General features: G+C 49.1%; 1 protein-coding gene and 1 pseudogene across 1 annotated transcript in view; both read right to left on the reverse strand.

Annotated features, from left to right (window-relative positions):
* Positions 1-6,046: 6,046 nt before the first annotated feature.
* Positions 6,047-7,281, reverse strand: LOC119357587 (annotated as a pseudogene).
* Positions 7,282-16,254: 8,973 nt separating this feature from the next.
* LOC119357588 overlaps positions 16,255-19,492 on the reverse strand; it is a 4,203-nt gene continuing 965 nt past the window's right edge. The window contains exons 2-4 of the mRNA XM_037624488.1: positions 18,573-19,475; positions 17,266-17,480; positions 16,255-16,973 (exon numbers count right to left, since the gene is read on the reverse strand). Of these exons, the coding sequence (XP_037480385.1) occupies positions 16,527-16,973; positions 17,266-17,480; positions 18,573-19,475 (1,565 nt within the window). The 3' untranslated portion in view covers positions 16,255-16,526. The remainder of the gene's footprint in view (positions 16,974-17,265; positions 17,481-18,572; positions 19,476-19,492) is intronic.

Here is a 19,492-nt window from a genome sequence, read left to right on the forward strand (position 1 = left end):
CGGTGGCCAAGGCCCCCAACTCTAGAGCGCGTAAACTCGCATGCCCGACGCATGATCACCGCGTGACCGTGGTGTTGCCATGTGTTCTGGGCAGCCTAGGCATGTCTAGTGGGTTGGGAACTCCCCAGGTAGGTTCTAGAAAGAAAATTATAACATAAGATTCTCACGAGGAGACCGATCGATGCTCAAACATGAATTAGCAGCCAAGTGTTTGATTAGCGGTACGGGAAATGCACATGGCCAATGGGCGTGAGTTTTTGCTGAGGATGCTCATCTACTAAGAAGAATGTCTTCGCAAATTTTCAGATCAAAAGGAGGATCCTAGGTGGTACTTGCTTTGCAAAGTACCACACTGGACAGAAATATGAATGTTGAAGCTGGGCTCAAAATAATAAATGGATTGAGCTGAAATTTGGTGGAGGATGGTTATTTGGGCATTGGAAAGAACCGTAGAAAATTGATACCATTTGGACATGCCAAAGTGGTACTTCCTTCACAATGCTCTTCTATGGACAGAAACTTGGGAAAACTAGTGAGAGAAATTGGATGAATGAAATGAGCTCAAATTTGGTGTAGGTAAGTTACCTAGGTATGGTTATGCCTTGGTAGATTTTTAGATCATTTGGGTAAGCCTAGCTAGTACTTACTTCACAAAGCTTCTCTCGAGGTAGAAACTTTGAAAATTTTCTGAGAAAGATTGACTAGGAAAATGGAGCTGAATATTATCATGTGGAAATGATTTGGATATGGAAGATCGCCCAAAGAGTTTGAGGTTAATAGGAGGGGTCTAGATAACACTTGCTTTGCAACATGCCAATTTGGCCATAAAATATAAATTGAACCTGGGCTCACATAGATAATTTGCCTGAGCTGCAATTTGGAGGAGGGTGATAATTTGGGCATATGAAGAAACTGTATAAATTTCATGTCATTTGGATATATAAAAAAGGTACTTCCTTCACAATGCTTCTAGGTGGACAAAAACTTTGGAAATTTGCTGAGGAAGATTTGCTAGGCAAGTGGAGCTGAATTTTGTCATGCGGTAATTATTTGGATAGGAAAGAGTGCCCAAAAATTCTGAGGGCAATCAAGAATATATAAATAGCACTTCCTTCATAAAGTGCTGTCGTGAACAGAATAGGAAAATGAATATTGTTGAATTAGTTTTGAACTAGGCAAGGAAGGATTTTTACATATTTGATGAAGATATGACCCAAAGAATTTATGAGATTTTTTTGGGAATTTTGGGAATGACAGAAATATAGGTTGCTTCACAACCTAGGGCAAAAACTGCCACATGGACATGACACATAGGCAAAACTGATGAGGTGATGCCTAGTCATAGCAACCCACCACAATTTACAAGGTTATGACCATCTATATTGGTCATGATCAGCTAGAAATAAGGCAGCAGACCAGTGCTATCTGCTTTATGACCATTTCGTGTAAGGAAATTACGACCTTTCTGACCAAAATGGTCGTTATAGTTTAGGTTTTGGAGCCCCCCGAACAACTTTTGACCAATTGGTCTGAAATGGTCATAGATCTATGACCAATTCTTCCAGGGTCACTAACAGAAGGTCACAAGTTGACATATTTCTTGTAGTGCTAGGTGGCGAATGGTAAAACCAATGTTGGGCCATGCTGGAGGAGTTTTAATCAAGGAGAACTACCAAGGGGTTCCCATTATAACCCAACCGTGTAAGGAACGCAAAATCCGGGAACATAACACCGACATGACGGAAACTAGGGCGGCAAGAGTGGAACAAAACACTAGGCATAAGGCCAAGCCTTCCACCCTTTACCAAGTTCTCAGAGTTGCCTTGATCCTCGTAAGCGTACTCAACGGGCTCCTCGTTCACGTACTCGTCTCCTGGCTCTACCCAAATAAGAACAACAAGCAAAAGGAACACAATCAACCACGTGCAATGCTCAAACAACATGATGCAAACATGGTATGATATGCGGGATGCGATATGTGATGCATATGCAAGACTTGGAAAGGAATGATTGAACCTGGCCTCAACATGGAAATCCAAGAGTGCCACTGGAAAGAGGAGTTGATTTCGGTCGAAATCGATATAAAGATCATCGGAATCGGATGCACGGTTTGGAAATGGCAAGCAAAACAAATATGACACCGGTCTGCGATAATCAGCAAGTAGCCATCTAAATGCATCAAGATAAATATGCTACAGCACTCAAACATAGCAACAAAATACATGGCAGGGATCCACTCATGATGCTTGACAAAAGATGAACACTGAGCTACGGCTAATTCACTCATTAACAGGTTCAAACAAGCATGGCAAAAGTGCAAAAGATAACAGGTTACAGACTTAGTGAAAATAACAAGTCAGGAATGTATCATCAGGAAGCAATGTTTAGAGCATGATAACTACATGCTACAAGAACATATCATGGCAATGCAAGGCATGGCATGAAGCTACTCAAAGCATATAACAAAAGTCCCTTAGTGACCATGAGCCAAAAGGGATCAGAAAATACAATTGCAAGCATGTGAACATAGCAAAAACATAAACAGATTCAGACTTAGTGAAAAACTGGAGCATGCAAAACAGATAACAAGTAGGCATGTTCACGAGCTCGATGCACTTACTACGAGGCATGGCATGACAATCTAAGCATACACCCAGCAAGAAGACATGGCATAGAAGCTAGACATGGCAAGAACAACAACATAGCATGCACGGATCAACAACAACAAGCTCGGCAAAATCGCTAAACATGTTAACAATCTGCCAGGAACATTTTATAGCAAAAGTAGAGCTCGATTGACTCAAGCTAGGGTGCTCCATAAATGCAAACAAAGACATGGATGGATAGAGCACCATAATATCTACAAAACATCCTTACTGATCATGCTCAAAAGAGGCACGGATCACTAGGAAACAACATGAACATATGGCATAAAAAACAATAACAGGACAAGGACTTACTGAAATTCTAAGTCCCTGAAATCAGCATCATTGAGTAAGCTACTTTGCATGCTTGTGCTAGTCACCACAAAGATCACACAAAATACATGGCATACACCCCTGTAAAGATGGATTGACATTCTACAAAACACATGTAGAGCTCAGGATCATAGCATGCACACAATAATCATGGCAAAATTGACAAAAGGCCATTTGTTGAAACAGATGTGACATAATCATCACATAACCCTCTTCCAATAGCATTTCGGGCATCAAGATAAGCTCAAATGAAAATGATGCAATGAGATGAAATGATGTACTCGTCGAGACAAACATTTTGATATACTATACGCATGAATCGGAGTTACGGATGCAGAGTTATGGCATGTCAAAGTATGCAAAAATCTAGGGTTTCGGGAAGGAAAAAGTCAACCGAGGAGAAACTGGATCCAGATCTGGCCGGGGCACTGTAGCTTCAAGGGCCGAGGTCGCCGGAAAATGGGGCCGTGGTGGCCGGAGCCTCGCCGGAATCTGCGGAGGAGGAGGGAGAGGACGCCGGCGATGAGGGGGAGGCCGGAGACGAGGCGGCGGGGCGGCGCCGGCCCATGGTGATGCGGGCGCGGGGCGGCCGGACTTGCGACGGCGGCTGGCCGGCGAGGTCTGCGGCGGCGCATCGGTGTCCGGTGGCGGCGGGCAGCGCTGCTGAGGAAGACGGCGGGCGCAAGGAGATGGGCTCGGGGGCCCGATCCGGGCTCGCCCGGGCCGCGGCGGTGGGAGGCTGGGAAGGACACGTGGCGCTCGTTCACTGGCTGGCCGCGGCGTCGCGGTGTGTCCGGCCAGGGACGGACATGTCCGGCGGCGGCCTGAGGAATTTTTAGGGTTAGGGGAAGAGGAGACCCGGGATTTGGAAAGGGGGGGTCTTTATATAGAGGTAGACAGAGTTAGGAAGCTCCAAATGAGGTGCGATTTGCGGCCACGCGATCGTGATCGAACGGCCTAGGTGATGGAAGAGGTTTAGGTGGGTTTTGGGCCCCTTTGGAGGGGTGTTGGGCTGCAACACACATGAGGCCTTTTCGGTCCCTCGGTTAACCGTTGGAGTATCAAACGAAGTCCAAATGGTACGAAACTTGACAGGTGGTCTACCGGTAGTAAACCAAGGCCACATGGCAAGTCTCGGTCCAATCCGAAAATGTTTAACCCCCACACACGAAAAGAGGTAGAAAGGACCACCGGAGGACATAGGAGCGCCGGAATGCAAAACGGACAACGGGGAAAATGTTCGGATGCATGAGACGAACATGTATGCAAATGAAATGCACATGATAACATGATATGAAATGCAAGACACGCCAGCAATGACAAGGTAACAACAGCGAATAACTGGAGGACACCTGGCACATCGGTCTCGGGGCGTCACACTCGCCCCCATGTCGACCACACCCACAACCGGTAATCGAATCCGCAAGCTCTAATCTCCCTAGCGCGTGACAGAAAGAGAGCATTCAAAAACTAGAAAAATGAGAGTCCCAGTATAGAACAATGCAAGCATAAAGACTGAGAAACAGAAATATTGTAGGCTTATAGAGCTAGCTCCGAGCATGAACTGAAGAAGCAGGACATGGTTACTAAAGATCAAAAAACCACATCAGCTATGTCATCTCTACTTATACTTTCAAAAAAAGCAAAACATATAGCTTGCTCAGATTATAAATGTAACCAAGCAGATGGTCCACAAGTTGGACACCCATTCTGTTTTGCATACTTATTCTTCATATTAGCTTGATCTAACTACGGAAGGAGAAAAACTCTGCAAAACAACTAGATCTGAAAATTGAACTGAAGAAGTACAGAACATGGTGCTGAAATCAAAACCAAACAAAGGGAACTGCTTGCCAATCCATTATGCGTCCCTCCACACAAATTTTAGCAGTGTACAATCCATAAGCATAGATGCAGGAATGCTGAAATCATTGCAGCATGCAGCGTGCAGAGCTACAGGGGTAAAAAATCCTCACTGCCCGTCGGCGACGTAACTCAGATGGCAAAAACAGGAAAACAGAAATCTGATGGACAAAAATTTCGAGTGAGCAATAAATCAAAACCAGTCGACTGAAATTTAGCAGAAATGAAGGCCAAAGACAGGGACAGATATACCAAAGAGCCAAGACTAAAACTTGACAAAAGTAGTACTGCAATCTGTTCATGTCTGAGATACACGGGCGGCCGAATTATAGCAAAACAAATTACAGCACCAAGGAGGTTATACACGGGCGGCCAACACACATGCTGACAGATGTCTTCCAGCCCCCGGAATGAACTATTCAAATATGCAGGTTTGTAATTGTATATATGTAACCGTTCAAAAAAAATTGTATATATGTATAGCTGCCAAAGCAGATCATCACTGTATAGTATACTTAAACAAGCCACATGTGCATTCTGAAAGAACAATCATGCACACTTTCATGCTTATCTATCACAAATGTCAGCACTTACCTTCTACTTCAGCAAAGAAACAATACGTTTCCTATACTTCCAACATGCAGTTGAATGAAAAAAACATGCAAACTCCCTGCTATTATTATCCAAATCCAGCAACATACAAGATTGCATGTTACAGTAGAGTACATACTGCAAGTTCATCCAAATCCCTCAACTTTTACATTTGATTTGACGCATCTTATTGTGTGGAGAAGTACATGAGAAATTATCCTCTATATTCTATACAACTCAAAAAGATCAAAGGAAAAGGAAGTGTGGCACTAGTACATGATAAATATGAGAAAATGCATAATTTGTGCAAAAATATGATCCTTGTATATTGTAATTAGGATAAATCGGAAAAAAAAGACTGCACTCATGTTTGGTAATATAAGTACAATCTTGTCTTTTTGTATGGTGCATGATGATATTTCCGGACAAGTCTACTTTTATTTCTCATATTTTGGCATACACTAACCATGAAACTTCTTGAAAAACTTGTTCCAGTGTACGAGCAGAGTGCTAAAACACGCACAAAGAGGTGTAGATCAACACAGGACCATCGCCTACCAAACTAAATAATCATTACATATAACTATAGAAGTATAGATAAAGGAAGCTACAACCTATTCGTTGAAAGCCAAGTTCATCTTTCTAAGATTGGGTGTAATCCACACGGCAGCCGGGCAGTCGGAGCAAAGCCGGGGAGACACAAGTTCCTCCCTGCTGTTATTACCCAGGTCGAGAATTCCCATATCACGGGGATTGTTCCTGAACCCCTTTGTCCAAAGCACATTGTCGTCGGTAAAGTAGGCATGGTTTCCCCTGAGAGCCGGATAGTCTTGAGCAGCAAGACAAAGTGTTTGATTGTGCCCGAGAAACAGCGCATGGTCGCGCAAGCAACTGAGTTTCCTAATTCTCTCTCCCGACGAAGCGTCGACTTCATATATTACAAGCTCTCCGGTGTTCCAGAACACAGACGCCCCATGGAGCTCGTACAGTCTAAATCGCAGTGCTCGTACAGTCTCTACACCTGAAGAAGACTGCCCCATGGAGCCTGCACAATGTAGGCATTCAGAAACCGGTCCTCGAGACCGGGCTCCCATGTGATCATCCTCATCGTAGGAACAGGGCTGCTTAGATTGAAAGCGTGGATGTCTCCGAATGAGGTGACCGCATACAGCAGGCCGTTCCTGTAAACGCAGTCGTCAAAGTGGGTGTGGGGTGGCAGCCATGTCCACCCATCGTCCCCTGCCCTTGCAAACGAGAGCTGGCAAAACGGGTTGTGTATGAGCACCACGACGCATCCGTTGCACGTATCGTCGGAAAACACAAAGGCTTTATGGTGAAGCTCGTTCCTCAGCTCTTCCAGAGCCGAGATCGATGGCGGACTGTAAACCCTTTCTGCGGTGTGGGATGAGAACTCGTACATGTGAAGAGCGCCGGAGTCGTCATAGACGGGCTTCACTTGCTCGATGGTGGTCACCGGAGGGAGATGGGTCTGCTCGCCGGTGATGGGGTTGACGAGGTGCATCTCGGACCTGTCGTCGACTGTGACGAGCAGGCCTTGCGAGGACCCGATCAGATGCGTAGTGCTGATGGGTGGCCCTGGGAGAGTCAGCTTGTACGTCCGCTTCTCCGCGAGGCTGTAGAGGCACGCGACGCTCTCGCCGGCGGTTGCGGATGTGTAGAGGAGGCACGGCGTCTGCGGGCGTGTGTAGTGCCCAGGGAGGAGCAGCCTGGAGTAGGCGGAGCTCCAGGAGGAGCAGACGGAGCCGGCACGGACGAGGTCGGGGATCTCGAGGGTGGCAAATATGTCCATCAAGATGTCCTGAGGGAGATCACGCGATGCGCCCTCCATAGTCTTGATCAGTGGAGGATGCGTGCAGAATTTCTTCAGTGAACTTGGGAGTTCTTGGGTAACTTACTTTTAGATCACAAACGTAACTTATATGTAGATCACAAACGGAGGACACACCTGATTCGAATACGCGAATAAGTGGATTGGATTGGGCACTCGGGGACTCTTTTCTCCTGTTTTTTGGCTGATGAAGGGACGGACTTGATTCGAGGAGTCCCACTCGGTTTCCTTCGCAGAATCCTCCTAATATTTCTCTACCAACGTTTCCGTTTACAGATTTGCTATAATTCTATTTCACATCTACTTCCTCCGTTCCAAAATAGATGACTCTACTTTGTGCAAAATTAATACAAAGTGAAATAGCTATATCACATTCACATGTAACTTGCCTGCCCTTGGATTTTCACAGGCTAAGATTCGTGTTTCTGGTCGATCGCCTGGCTTGTCGCTTGTGGCGGTGCATTCTGGTTCGCGATGTTTATTACTCCCTCCGTTTCGAAATATGTATTTCTAGGCATTTCAAATGGACATAACATACGGATGCATGTAGATATATTTTAGAGTGTAGATTCATTCATTTTGTTCCGTATGTAGTCACTTGTTGAAATCTCTAGAAAACAAATATTTAGGAACGGAGGGAGTAGTAGCGAGGCCCAACAGGAATTGTTAGATGGGCCGGTTGTGTTTTGTTTGTCTTTTCCCTTTTGACTCATGCGACTGTTGATCCTTACAAAAAAAAGACTCACAACGGCTGTACGAGGATTTGTCACGAGAGTGCCACGAATCCATGTGTCGCAATTCTTTTGTGGCTAACTCAAAACACATGAATGGATTGACTCTCTAATCTCCCATTTCTGTTACATTTTTAAGCACCATGCAGTCGCACTATCTCCTTGTACCAATATTTCATTTTATATTCAGGTTAAAAAACATTTCATTTATTTAATTTCATTTGTCTTTTTCTATCGCCCAAATAATATCCTAAGCGAGACCACGTGATCAAATTTCCGCGCATACTAGATGTTGTTTGTTGGATTTTATTGTTTTAATTTTTCCGCAAACTCTTGATCTCATGTTGGCGGCCGATGTATTCCTATGTCACCTTGTTTTGTTTGTTCACTTGTCAGGTCTTTTTTTTTGCTTACGCCCCATTTCTTCTGACATGTGTCATAAAAATGGATGTGACATGCTCTATTGCTTGTCGCTGTGTATTTCTATTTCCTTTCAAGTTCGATGTTGAAGAGACAAGCTCCGTGGAGAGATAGGCTTTGGCTTGCACTTGATACGTAACTTGGCTTGATCAGTTTTTGTCCTCTGTGCAAGTCTATTCTTGACACGCAATTCGAGGACCGGGTTGTTTTTTGTTTTTGTTTTCCCATTTTTCCATTTTTAAAATTCATGATTTTTGTTTTTTGTTTCACATCTATTTTAGATATCTCTATTTTTATTTTTTCGGATTAGCTAATTCTCATCTAGATGTTTTTTTAGCTATGTCACATGCTCACCACGCAATTAAACATGTATGTTTTGTGCAAAATTATATTTGTTCACATGCATGTGCCTTGTGTCGTGCTGATGTTTGCGCTGTCGGACCAGTTTTTGGCGTCGCTCTGGTGGCTGTTATTCTCGTTGTCTCCCATGCTTGCGCCGGTGTTAGTATATGGGCCTCTATTATTTCACAAAAGTTGTTACTCACCGAGATGAGATTTGGCAATGTCTTATCTAATTTTCAAACGTCCGATTTTGTAGAATGTTTCATCCTAGTTGCAAGTCGACACTTGACTCGCAACTGAGCACATGATATCGTAGTTGTCCCAGTTGTAAGTCAGTCGTTGACTCGCAAGTGGGCTCATAGTTATCTGAGTTGCAAGTCCGCCATCGACTTGCAACTGGAGCCTATGTTTTTGTTTTTCATCCCAGCTGCAAGTCCATCCTCCACTCGCAACTGTGCTATGTTTTGTTTCATCCCAACTGCAAGCTCATTGTTGACTTGCAACTCCACATGTATTTTCACTTTCATCGCAGTTGCAGGTTCACCCTTAACTCGCAACTGGCCCATAGATTGTTTCATCCTAGTTGCAAGTCAACCACCGTTTTATATCACGAACATCATTTTATATCACGAATATATTTTTCTAATTTGTGACCTTTTTTGAATTGATGAACACTTTTTGAGCTACCACTGTTTTTATTTCAAATTCTTAAAAAAAAATCACAAACTTTTTTCATGTTTTGCGGATGGGGTAAATTGACCTAAAAGACGTCAACCTAGGGACAAGCTGGAGGGCACTTTGCAAAAAAAAAAACCTAAAGGATACGGGCGTTATCAACAATAGGGCTGCTTCTCATTGCATGCAGACTTGTACAGTATCAATCAAGTCAAGGCCAGCGAGGGGAGCCGAGCTAGCTAGCGCTGGCCAGGCAGCCCGTATGTATTGTTAGACTGTATATGTACGTAGACTTGTATATACACCTTGTATATTGTACCCTTTGGTACTTATATATAATGAGATAGCCGCACCCCTTGAGGTGTCGAGCAGTCCACCAGAATATTTGTTTAACATGGTATCAAATTAGGTTACGATGTCATCCGCTTCCGCCGCCGCCACCGCCGCCGCCGCCGCCGCTGCCGCACCGACCACCGTTGTCGCTCCCGCCGCTGACCCGGCGCTGGCCCTTGCCTCACCGTTCCTTGCCTCGCGGCCCCTCGCGATGGCCTACGGTGCCTCTGCGTCTTCGTCATCTCCAGGCGCGCCGATCTCCCAAGCCGCCGGGGTGGACCCTTCCACGGGCAGCGCCCCTGCCCCTGTCCATGGCGGGCCGCCACCGTCGTCATCCCATCCGGCTCCGCCCTACGGGGCTCCGCCGCCGCAGGGCTCCTCCATTGCCCTGCCACCAGGTTACGGGGCGCCGCCGCCGCCGGAACCCTACGCCGCCCCGCCTCCAGGCTACGGGGCGCCGCCGTCGCTGCCGCCGTCCTACTACGGCCCGCCGCCGGCCGGATACGGCGCCCCGCCGCCACCCTACGCCGCGCCCCCGATGCATCACTACCCGGCGTCGCCCCTGCCCTACTCGGCGCTGCCTCAACCCGGCGCGGCGTCGCATGGGGTTGCGGCTGCCTCGCTGTACGGGGCTCCGGGCGCATCCCAGGGCACTACCCGCCCTACTCGGCGCCTTCCGGGGCGGCACCCTCGCTGGGCCACTACGCACCGCCGCACGCTCCTACCGATCTGACTGCGATGCCGGCGCCGTTCTACTTCTCGCACCTATTGCCGGTGAAACTCACGCCGGACAACTACTTGTCCTGGCGTGCTCAGGTGATGCCTCTTCTGCGGAGCCGCTACCTGGAAGGCTATGTTGACGGATCCATCCCGTGTCCGCCTCCTCATCACCCGGCCTATCACACCTGGGTGGCCCAGGATCAGGCCATCCTCTCCGCCATCCAGTCCTCGCTCACCCCGAGTGTCTCGTCGCTGGTCATCTTCGCCGCTACGTCCCGAGAGGCGTGGGCGGCCCTTCACACCAGCTTCGCCTCTCAGTCTCAGGCGTGTGCTCACTCTATACGCACTGAGCTGGGCGAGACTAAGCTTGGTGACCTCAGCATCACGGACTACTTCAACAAGATGCGGGGTCTCGCCGACACGTTGGCCTCTATTGGCCAGCCACTGCAGGATGAGGAGTTCACCACTTTCGTGCTCAACGGGCTTGATGATGACTATGACAACCTCGTTGAGAACGTCCATGGCCGTGATGATCCGCTCCCACCTCGGGAGCTCTATGCACGCCTACTCGGTCATGAACAATGCATCAAGGCGCGCCGCGCCACCCCTGGTTTCGCCTCCGCCAATGCGGCCACTCGTGGCAAAAAACCCCGGGCGCCATCTTCAGGGGGTAGGCCGGCGCCATCTTCACAGCCGGCCTCGCGGGGCAATGCTCCGAACATCACGGGTGGTAATCGGCCGGTGGCATGTTGCTCTTCCTGCGGAGCTCCGCGGGCCTGTCAGCTCTGTGGCATTGAGCGCCACGTTGCGTCTCGCTGTCATCGTCGTTACAAGCAAGACTTCCTAGGCCTCGGCAACAATGGCAAAGGGAATGAAAAGCAAGCCGCGGCCGCCGTGACGGGTCCTGACCATGGCCGCACTCCGTCTTACTCCATTGATCCTACATGGTACATGGACACGGGCGCTACGAACCACCTCACCAACGACATGGGCAAGCTCTCCACTCAGGAGCCGTATCGTGGCCATGATCAGGTGCACACCGCTAATGGAGCAGGTATGCGCATCTCTCATGTTGGTCAGGCATCACTTCTTGCACACAATTCACGAAAACTGCATCTTTCTAATGTTCTTCGTATTCCCACTGCCTCACGTAGTTTGTTATCTGTTTCACAACTTACTCGTGATAATAATGTCCTTGCTGAGTTTCACCCTTTTCGTTTCTTTATCAAGGATCGGGACACGAGGGCCGTTCTGCTTAGCGGTCGTCTTCGCGGTGGCCTGTACGCACTTGACGCGCCCACCGCACCTCCTATGCAGTTTTCTCCACAAGGCCTCAGTGGTGTTCGTGTGTCTCCTACACATTGGCATGCGCGCCTTGGTCATCCTGCTGCTCCTATAGCTCGTCATGTGTTACATCGCCATGAGCTACCAGTTGTGTCAAATAAAACTGCTGAAACTATTTGTGATGCCTGTCAGCAGGGCAAGAGTCACCAACTTCCGTTTTCAGAGTCTAGTCGTGTTGTGAAACATCCTCTTGAGCTTGTTTTTTCCGATGTCTGGGGTCATGCCCAAACGTCTGTTAGTGGACACAATTATTATGTCAGTTTCATTGATGCTTACAGTCGGTTTACTTGGCTTTATCTTATTAAGAAAAAGTCTGATGTGTTTGATGTTTTTCTACGGTTTCAAGCACACGTTGAGCGTCTCCTTAGTCATAAAATTATTCATGTTCAAACCGACTGGGGGGGTGAATATCATCATCTCAACTTGTTCTTTAACAAACTTGGGATCACACATCGTGTGTCTTGTCCTCATACACATCAGCAGAATGGGGCTGCTGAACGTAAGCATCGTCATCTTGTAGAAACTGGCATTACTTTATTAGCTCATGCCTCCGTTCCTTTTAGGTTCTGGAGTGATGCTTTTTCCACTGCCTGTTTTTTGATCAATAGGCTGCCCTCACGACTACTAAATATGAAAACTCCACTTGAACTCTTGCTCAATGAACTTCCGGACTACACCTTTCTCAAAGTTTTTGGGTGTGCTTGTTGGCCACATTTGCGTCCGTATAACAAACATAAGCTAGAGTTTCGGTCGAAAAAGTGTGTTTTTCTTGGCTATAGTTCCCTTCACAAAGGGTACAAATGCCTACATCTTCCCACCAATCGCGTTTACATCTCTCATGACGTTGTGTTTGATGAGAATGTGTTCCCTTTTCGTGCACTTCCGAACAACTCTACCACTCCTCCACCGGACGTTTCCTCTATCACACCTTCGCCTGGTCAATTTGTAGATGTTGCATATACTCCTGCGTTGCTTCCTAATCATGCTGCAGGTGTTGGACGTGGTGCTCGTCTTGAGCTCCTTGAGGAACAGCCGCCGCCGGCAGCCCTGGACCTGGACGTCGGTCCTCTGCATGGGGCATGCATACCGGGTGGCGCCCGCCTACCCGCTGGGGCTGCACCCGCGGCCACCACCCGGGCGTCGCTCCCGCCCCCCTCGCGGGCTTCCCCCGAGCCGGCCGCTGTCTCGGCGCGGGCATCTCCTGAGCCGGCCGCTGCCCTGGGGCGGGCCTCCCCCGAGCCGGCTGCCTTCTCGCCTGGATCAGGCGCTTCTGCACGGGGGCTGGGTCTGGCTCCATATGGGCCGGTCTCGCCGGCCCCAACGCCGCCTGGCTCCGGTGTGAGCTCAGGCGCGGGCTCCACGCCGCCCGGCTCTCCTACATCACCAGGCTCGGGTGGCTCGGCCTCTCCTCTGTCGCCACCCGAGTCTAGTCCGGTGTTGCCGCCACCTGCTGCTGCTCCTCGAGCCCGCACACGCAGCCAGACAGGAGTGTTCCAGCCAAAGATCCGTACCGATGGGACTGTCGCGTGGCTCGCTGCTTGTATGGCTCATGCTGTGGAGGATCCTACTGCTGAGCCTCGTCATTTTCAGGCTGCCCTGAGCATTCCTCACTGGCGTGCGGCGATGGAACAGGAGTTTCAGGCGTTATTGCAGAATGACACATGGCAGCTTGTTCCTCCAGTATCTGGGATCAACATTATTGATTCCAAATGGGTGTTTAAAGTCAAGAGGCATGCTGATGGCTCCATTGAACGCTACAAAGCGAGGCTCGTTGCTAAGGGTTTCAAACAGAGGTATGGTCTTGATTATGCAGACACATTCAGTCCGGTTATCAAGCCCACTACTATTCGTTTGCTGTTGTCCCTTGCTGTTACTCGAGGATGGTTCCTTCGTCAACTTGATGTGCAGAATGCTTTCTTGCATGGAGTTTTGGAGAGGAGGTTTATATGCGGCAGCCCCCAGGGTTTGTGGATCCTGACCGCCCTCACCATCTCTGTCGTCTTGTCAAGGCGCTATATGGACTCAAACAGGCTCCCCGTGCATGGCACGCACGTCTTGGATCTGTTCTGCGGGCGCTTGGTTTCATCCCCTCCACTGCTGACACATCACTGTTTCTGCTTCAGCGACCTGAGGTTACGATGTACTTGCTGGTCTATGTTGATGATATCATCCTCATCAGTTCCTCAGATGCTGCTGCCGATCGTCTTGTTGCTGCTTTGAGTGGTGATTTTGCTGTCAAGGACCTTGGTGCTCTACACTTCTTCCTTGGCTTGGAGGTTTCACGGTCTTCTGCTGGGTTAACTCTTTCTCAGAAGAAGTACGCTCTTGACCTGTTACGTCGTGCTGGTATGTTGAAGTGTAAACCTTCCAGTACTCCGATGTCTGCCACTGATCGGTTGTCTGCTCTTGATGGAGATCCTCTTTCACCTGATGATGCCACTGAGTACCGCAGTCTTGTTGGAGGTCTGCAGTATCTTACTATCACCAGACCAGATGTCTCTTATGCAGTCAACCGTGTCTGTCAGTTTCTCCATGCACCCAGGACTTCTCATTGGTCAGCTGTGAAGCGTATCCTGCGTTATGTCTGTCTCACTGCTTCTCATGGTTTGCTCCTCCAACCTGCGCCATCTTCTGAGATCTCAGCCTTCTCCGATGCAGACTGGGCTGGTAGTCCTGATGACCGGCGATCCACGGGGGGGTATGCAGTGTTTCTTGGTTCTAACTTGGTTGCTTGGAATGCTCGCAAGCAGGCTACGGTGTCTCGCAGCAGCACGGAAGCTGAGTACAAAGCAGTGGCCGATGCGACAGCTGAGATCATTTGGATCCAGTCCTTGTTGCGTGAGTTGAGAGTCTCTTCAGCTCATCCTCCGGTACTTTGGTGTGACAACATTGGTGCTACATCCTTGTCATCTAATCCTGTGTTTCATGCTCGGACGAAACATATTGAGGTTGACTATCACTTTGTTCGAGAACGAGTTGCACAGAAGCTACTTAGCATCAAGTTCATCTCATCAAAGGATCAACTTGCTGACATCTTCACGAAGCCTCTTCCTCAACCACAGTTTGTAGGTTGTAGGCGCAATCTTAACTTAGTTTGTACTTCGGGTCACAGTTAAGATTGAGGCAGGGTGTTAGACTGTATATGTACGTAGACTTGTATATACACCTTGTGTATTGTACCCTTTGGTACTTATATATAATGAGATAGCCGCACCCCTTGAGGTGTCGAGCAGTCCACCAGAATATTTGTTTAACATGTATTCAACCTGACAGCAAATAAAAGCGGAAAAGGCTCAAAAACAAGGGAAACGTTTAGCTTCAACCGGCTGATAACCGCCTCCTTCAGTAATTGACACGCGTCACGTGGGCCTTTACTCCACCGATATCCTTATCACGAGCGAAACACCTCCACGTTTTTCTCGCCCATAGCCAAAACTCAATGTGAGTTAACAACTTGGCCAGCGTCGTTCGCCCGCGCGCGCTTCGCCGGCGAGCCGCACCCCTTATCGCTGCTCGGCGTCCCTCCGCATGCGGCTAACCCATGCGTCGTGGTTGCCGCTAGAGGAGCACATCAAGAAAAGCAGCAGCTCGTTCAGGCTTGTCTGCGACAAGGACTGTTCGGCGGCGGCGTTGAGGAAGATGGCCAAGGAGCAGTCCCTGGTGACGCAGCTGCTCGTTGTCTTGCTTCCGGCGATCCAGCTAGCCGGTGGCGAGCTCGCCGAGGTCGTCGCCAAGATGTTTGAGAGCATACTGGACTGCTCGTCCAAGGCCAAACCGTGCAGAAGCTTTTCGGCTCGATCTGCTGACACAAAGCTTCTTCCACAACATCATCTTGGCTGCATTTTTTTTGGCAACAAAGATCTTGTTGCAGGAATACAGAGAAAAGGCCGGAGATGTTGTTGAAATTTTTGCAACAAGGTCTTGTTGTAGGAATACAAAGAAGAGGTCGGAGATGGTCTTGCAACAAAGATTATCTTGAAATGCAAGTTTTGTAACAAGGGTCTTGTTGCAGGAATACAGAGGAGAGGTCGGAGATGTTGAAATTTTTGCAATAAGGGTCTTGTTGCAAGAATACAGAGAAGAGGTCGGAGATGGTCTTGCAACAAAGGTTATATTGAAATGCAAGTTTTGCAACATGGGTCTTGTTGCAGGAACATGGGCGGGTTGGGGTGGCGCCCGTGCTAGGCGCAGCTCTGTCGAGGCTGAGGGCAAGGTTGTTTGTTTCTGCAACAACACGCTTGTTGCAGGAATTAATGAGGAGGCATGCGAGGCGCGGGCACTACATTGAACGGCTAACAGCGCGGGGATCCAACGGCCATCGATGTGGCGGATATTTTAGAATCATCGGCCGGCGGACATGTAGCAACGCCCAAAAAACAAATGAACAACAAAAAAGTCAAGCAGGAAGGATTACAAAACACATGACATCATACTTAGATGTAAGATATTATGTCACATCTAGATGTAATATAGACGGACTTCCGTTTATCGTCTCGTCTAAATGAGCGAGGCACTCTAACCAGTAAACCACGAGGTTAAGCTCAACTTTTACGTTAATTAATCCTAAAGATACGTGCACCATCAGCCCCATGATCAGTCGCACCATACTCTACATACATACTCTTGTCTGGTCTGCAGGCAAGGCAGCAGGACGTGGCCAAGAGCGAGCGACGCTACCAGCTAATACGGGCTACCAGGGCACCGAGGAGGCCCTCCACGGACCCCCGGGAGCCCCTCGCCGCCACGATCACGGCCCCCGCCGGCGTCGTGCCCCGGCCGGGCACCGACGCACCGGGGCAAGAACCTGGGCTGCTCGTGGAACCGGTGCTGCCGCGCCTCCCGCTGCAGCCAGTGCGGCTTCCGCTTCCGCTTCTTGTGCTGCTTCTGCCCGGCCTCCTCCTCTTCCGGCGGCAGCTCCTGACGCCGCCGCTGCGGGCTCCAGGCAGGCGGGGAGGAGGAGGAGGAAGAACCGACCGGCACCGACAGGCTCTGCCGCTTGCGCGCGTACCCGTGCAGCAGCTGGGTGATCTCCGCCTTGATGCCGGTGCGGTGCGCGACGTCGACGTGCTCGTCCACCGCCCTCCACGACAGTATCAGGGCGTTCACCTGCCTCGCCATGGCCTGGTTCTGCCCATCCAAGGCAAAACCCCAAGGAGCCAAATCAGTTGAAAGCTTATAGCGAAATGATATGATGTACTATTAGTATTTGCAGCATATATGTAAATCAAAAAAAAAAAAGCTGTGCAATTGTTTTTCTAATCCTGTGAAAGTAGATATATCCAGATTTTGATTCAAAATTCACGATCTAACTCTACTCACATTCATATGAGCTTGACTAGTATAAAGATGTTCAGTTTGGAAAAATCACTCTCATGCAAGACAAGATATTCTTATTGAGGAAGATATGCGAAGGACAAACCAGAGAGTCCCGTGAATCGCCTTCCCTGCTCAATATCTCCTGAGCAGTCTTCTTAGCTTTGCCAACATAATCATTCATGAGGGAAAGTGGAGGATATTTGTCGGTCAGATTCAAATCACACGCCAGTTTTATAGCATCAAGTGGCTTCCCATTCTCAATCAGATGGCTGATAGCATCAACTGGCTGCCCATTCTCAATCAGATGGTCGGCCGAGTCTGCAGAAGAATGAATCAGCAACTCAACATAGCGCGTGCAACAGGCAAAGTGGAAGTGTTAATTTTTTTCGAAAAGAAGATAACATGGCCCAACTTTTTTTCTGTGGCCGTGCATCACATGATGCAGAGGCCGGGGTTATCTCCTTTTTGAAAAAAAATTGTAATAACATTTTCTTGATACAGGTATTAACTGCAAAAGATATGTATAAATGAGACACTGGGAGAACATCAAGCAGTAAAAGACTGTCATCGCCCGCTGCTACAATTTGCATGCATGCATGATGACAACAGTATATATATTTCAGCTTGAAATTAGCAAAGTAGCCGCTTGTCCACTTGCCATAAGTTATGCATCAGCAGCTGGTGATATTGTATAATAGTATTCCGTATGACTCGGAACCAGTACCAAACAAATGCATGAGCATGAATAACTGTCAGTTTCGCCACTGCATCAACAAAATAACATGGAGAAATATGTATATTCCTCACCTAACAAAAAACATTATTACTTGTTTGGAATATGAGTATACAAGAGAATGGTTGGAAAATCTGCAAAGAACTTGTTTGGAATGCAATTTTGTTTTCCAATTCTTGCAGGGTTTGCAAGGTCCAAACATGCCTGCAGTAAGATTTTAACATGTACAGCTACAGGTTGGGAATATCTGAACAATAGTACTCCCTCTGTAAACAAATGCAAGACATTTACATTTGTTTACAGAGGGAGTATTATATATTGTACAGCTACAGAGAGAGTCCATGGAACACTAAGGTGCAATATTATAGGACCATGACTTAGCACTTAAATGTTGAGCTAAATGTGAAGAGCAAACAATATCATCCGTGGCAACCCCTGTGCAAGCATGTTGAGCTGTTGACTCTATTCATATCCGAAGAACAAGCAACATCGAGCACCACTTCAGGGGCATACCACTGAAAGTATCTCAATAGGCCACATGATAATGATGATCCATGTAAGCGAGAAACCAAAAGTACTGTATATGCTAAGTGGATTGGAGAACACACTGACTATCTGCATTCGGCCACAGCAGTTCATGAAACTATGATTCAGCAGTGAGAGGCGTCCTAGCATACCAGCCATGGCGTGGATCAGCCCGAGACCATTGCGGAGCTCGATGCAGCTCTGCTTTTTGTTGCGCGGGACGTCGGCGAGGAGATGGTTTATCCCATCGGCGTCCAGCTCCAAGGTGATTTTGTACGAGGCAAGAAACTGCAGAAGGCCCCATACGGCGAGCCGGCCGAGGTCCCTGCAAGTTTCAGGCCTGCCGATGATCATCTCCCTCCAGTCCTCGGCCAGCCGTCTGGCCCGCTCCAGCGTGGCCACCGACGGCTCGGCCCTGAGGCTGGGGACGCAGCAGAGGAGCGAGGCGCAGTTCTCCCAGTTCTTGTCGCTCTTGGGCTCGGCCCTGGCCAGGAAGTCCCTGACGGCGCCGACGACCAGCGCGTGGGGCTCCGCGGCGCACAGCAGCGCCGGGAGGAACTGCCGCCGGGCGCGCAGGCTCCTCTTGTTGCCCCAGTACAGCATGTCCGCCAGCAGCGAGGCGTCCCTGTCGGCGCGCGCCGCCGCGAGGTTCCACCTCACGGCCTCCCCCGCGCCGCCTGCGTGGTCCGGCGTCCGCCAGCTGCTCGGCGCCTTCCCCGTCGTCTCCCCGTGGCGATGGCTTGGGTACGCCCCTAGGATGGTCTCCTCCTCCCGCTCCTCTTCCTCTTCCTCCTCTGGTTCAAGGCCAGGAGACGCCTCCCAGTCTTCAACGGCGTCGTCTTGGCCGGGAGACCCCTCGATTGCCATCTCCGCCCTCCCCTGCTCCCCCTCCTCCTCGTCAGTGAGGTCCGAAGGTGCCCGCTTGGCCCGCCCCCCATCTTCTTCGTCCTCCTCCTCTGGTTCAAGGTCAGGAGACGCCTCCCCCTCCTCGACGGCGTCGTACTGGCCGGCAGACCCCTCGATTGCCACCTCCACCCTCCCCTGCTCCCCCTCCTCTCCGGCATTGAGGTCC

This window comes from Triticum dicoccoides, chromosome 2A (genome assembly GCF_002162155.2).
Source record: "Triticum dicoccoides isolate Atlit2015 ecotype Zavitan chromosome 2A, WEW_v2.0, whole genome shotgun sequence".
NCBI lineage: Eukaryota > Viridiplantae > Streptophyta > Magnoliopsida > Poales > Poaceae > Triticum > Triticum dicoccoides.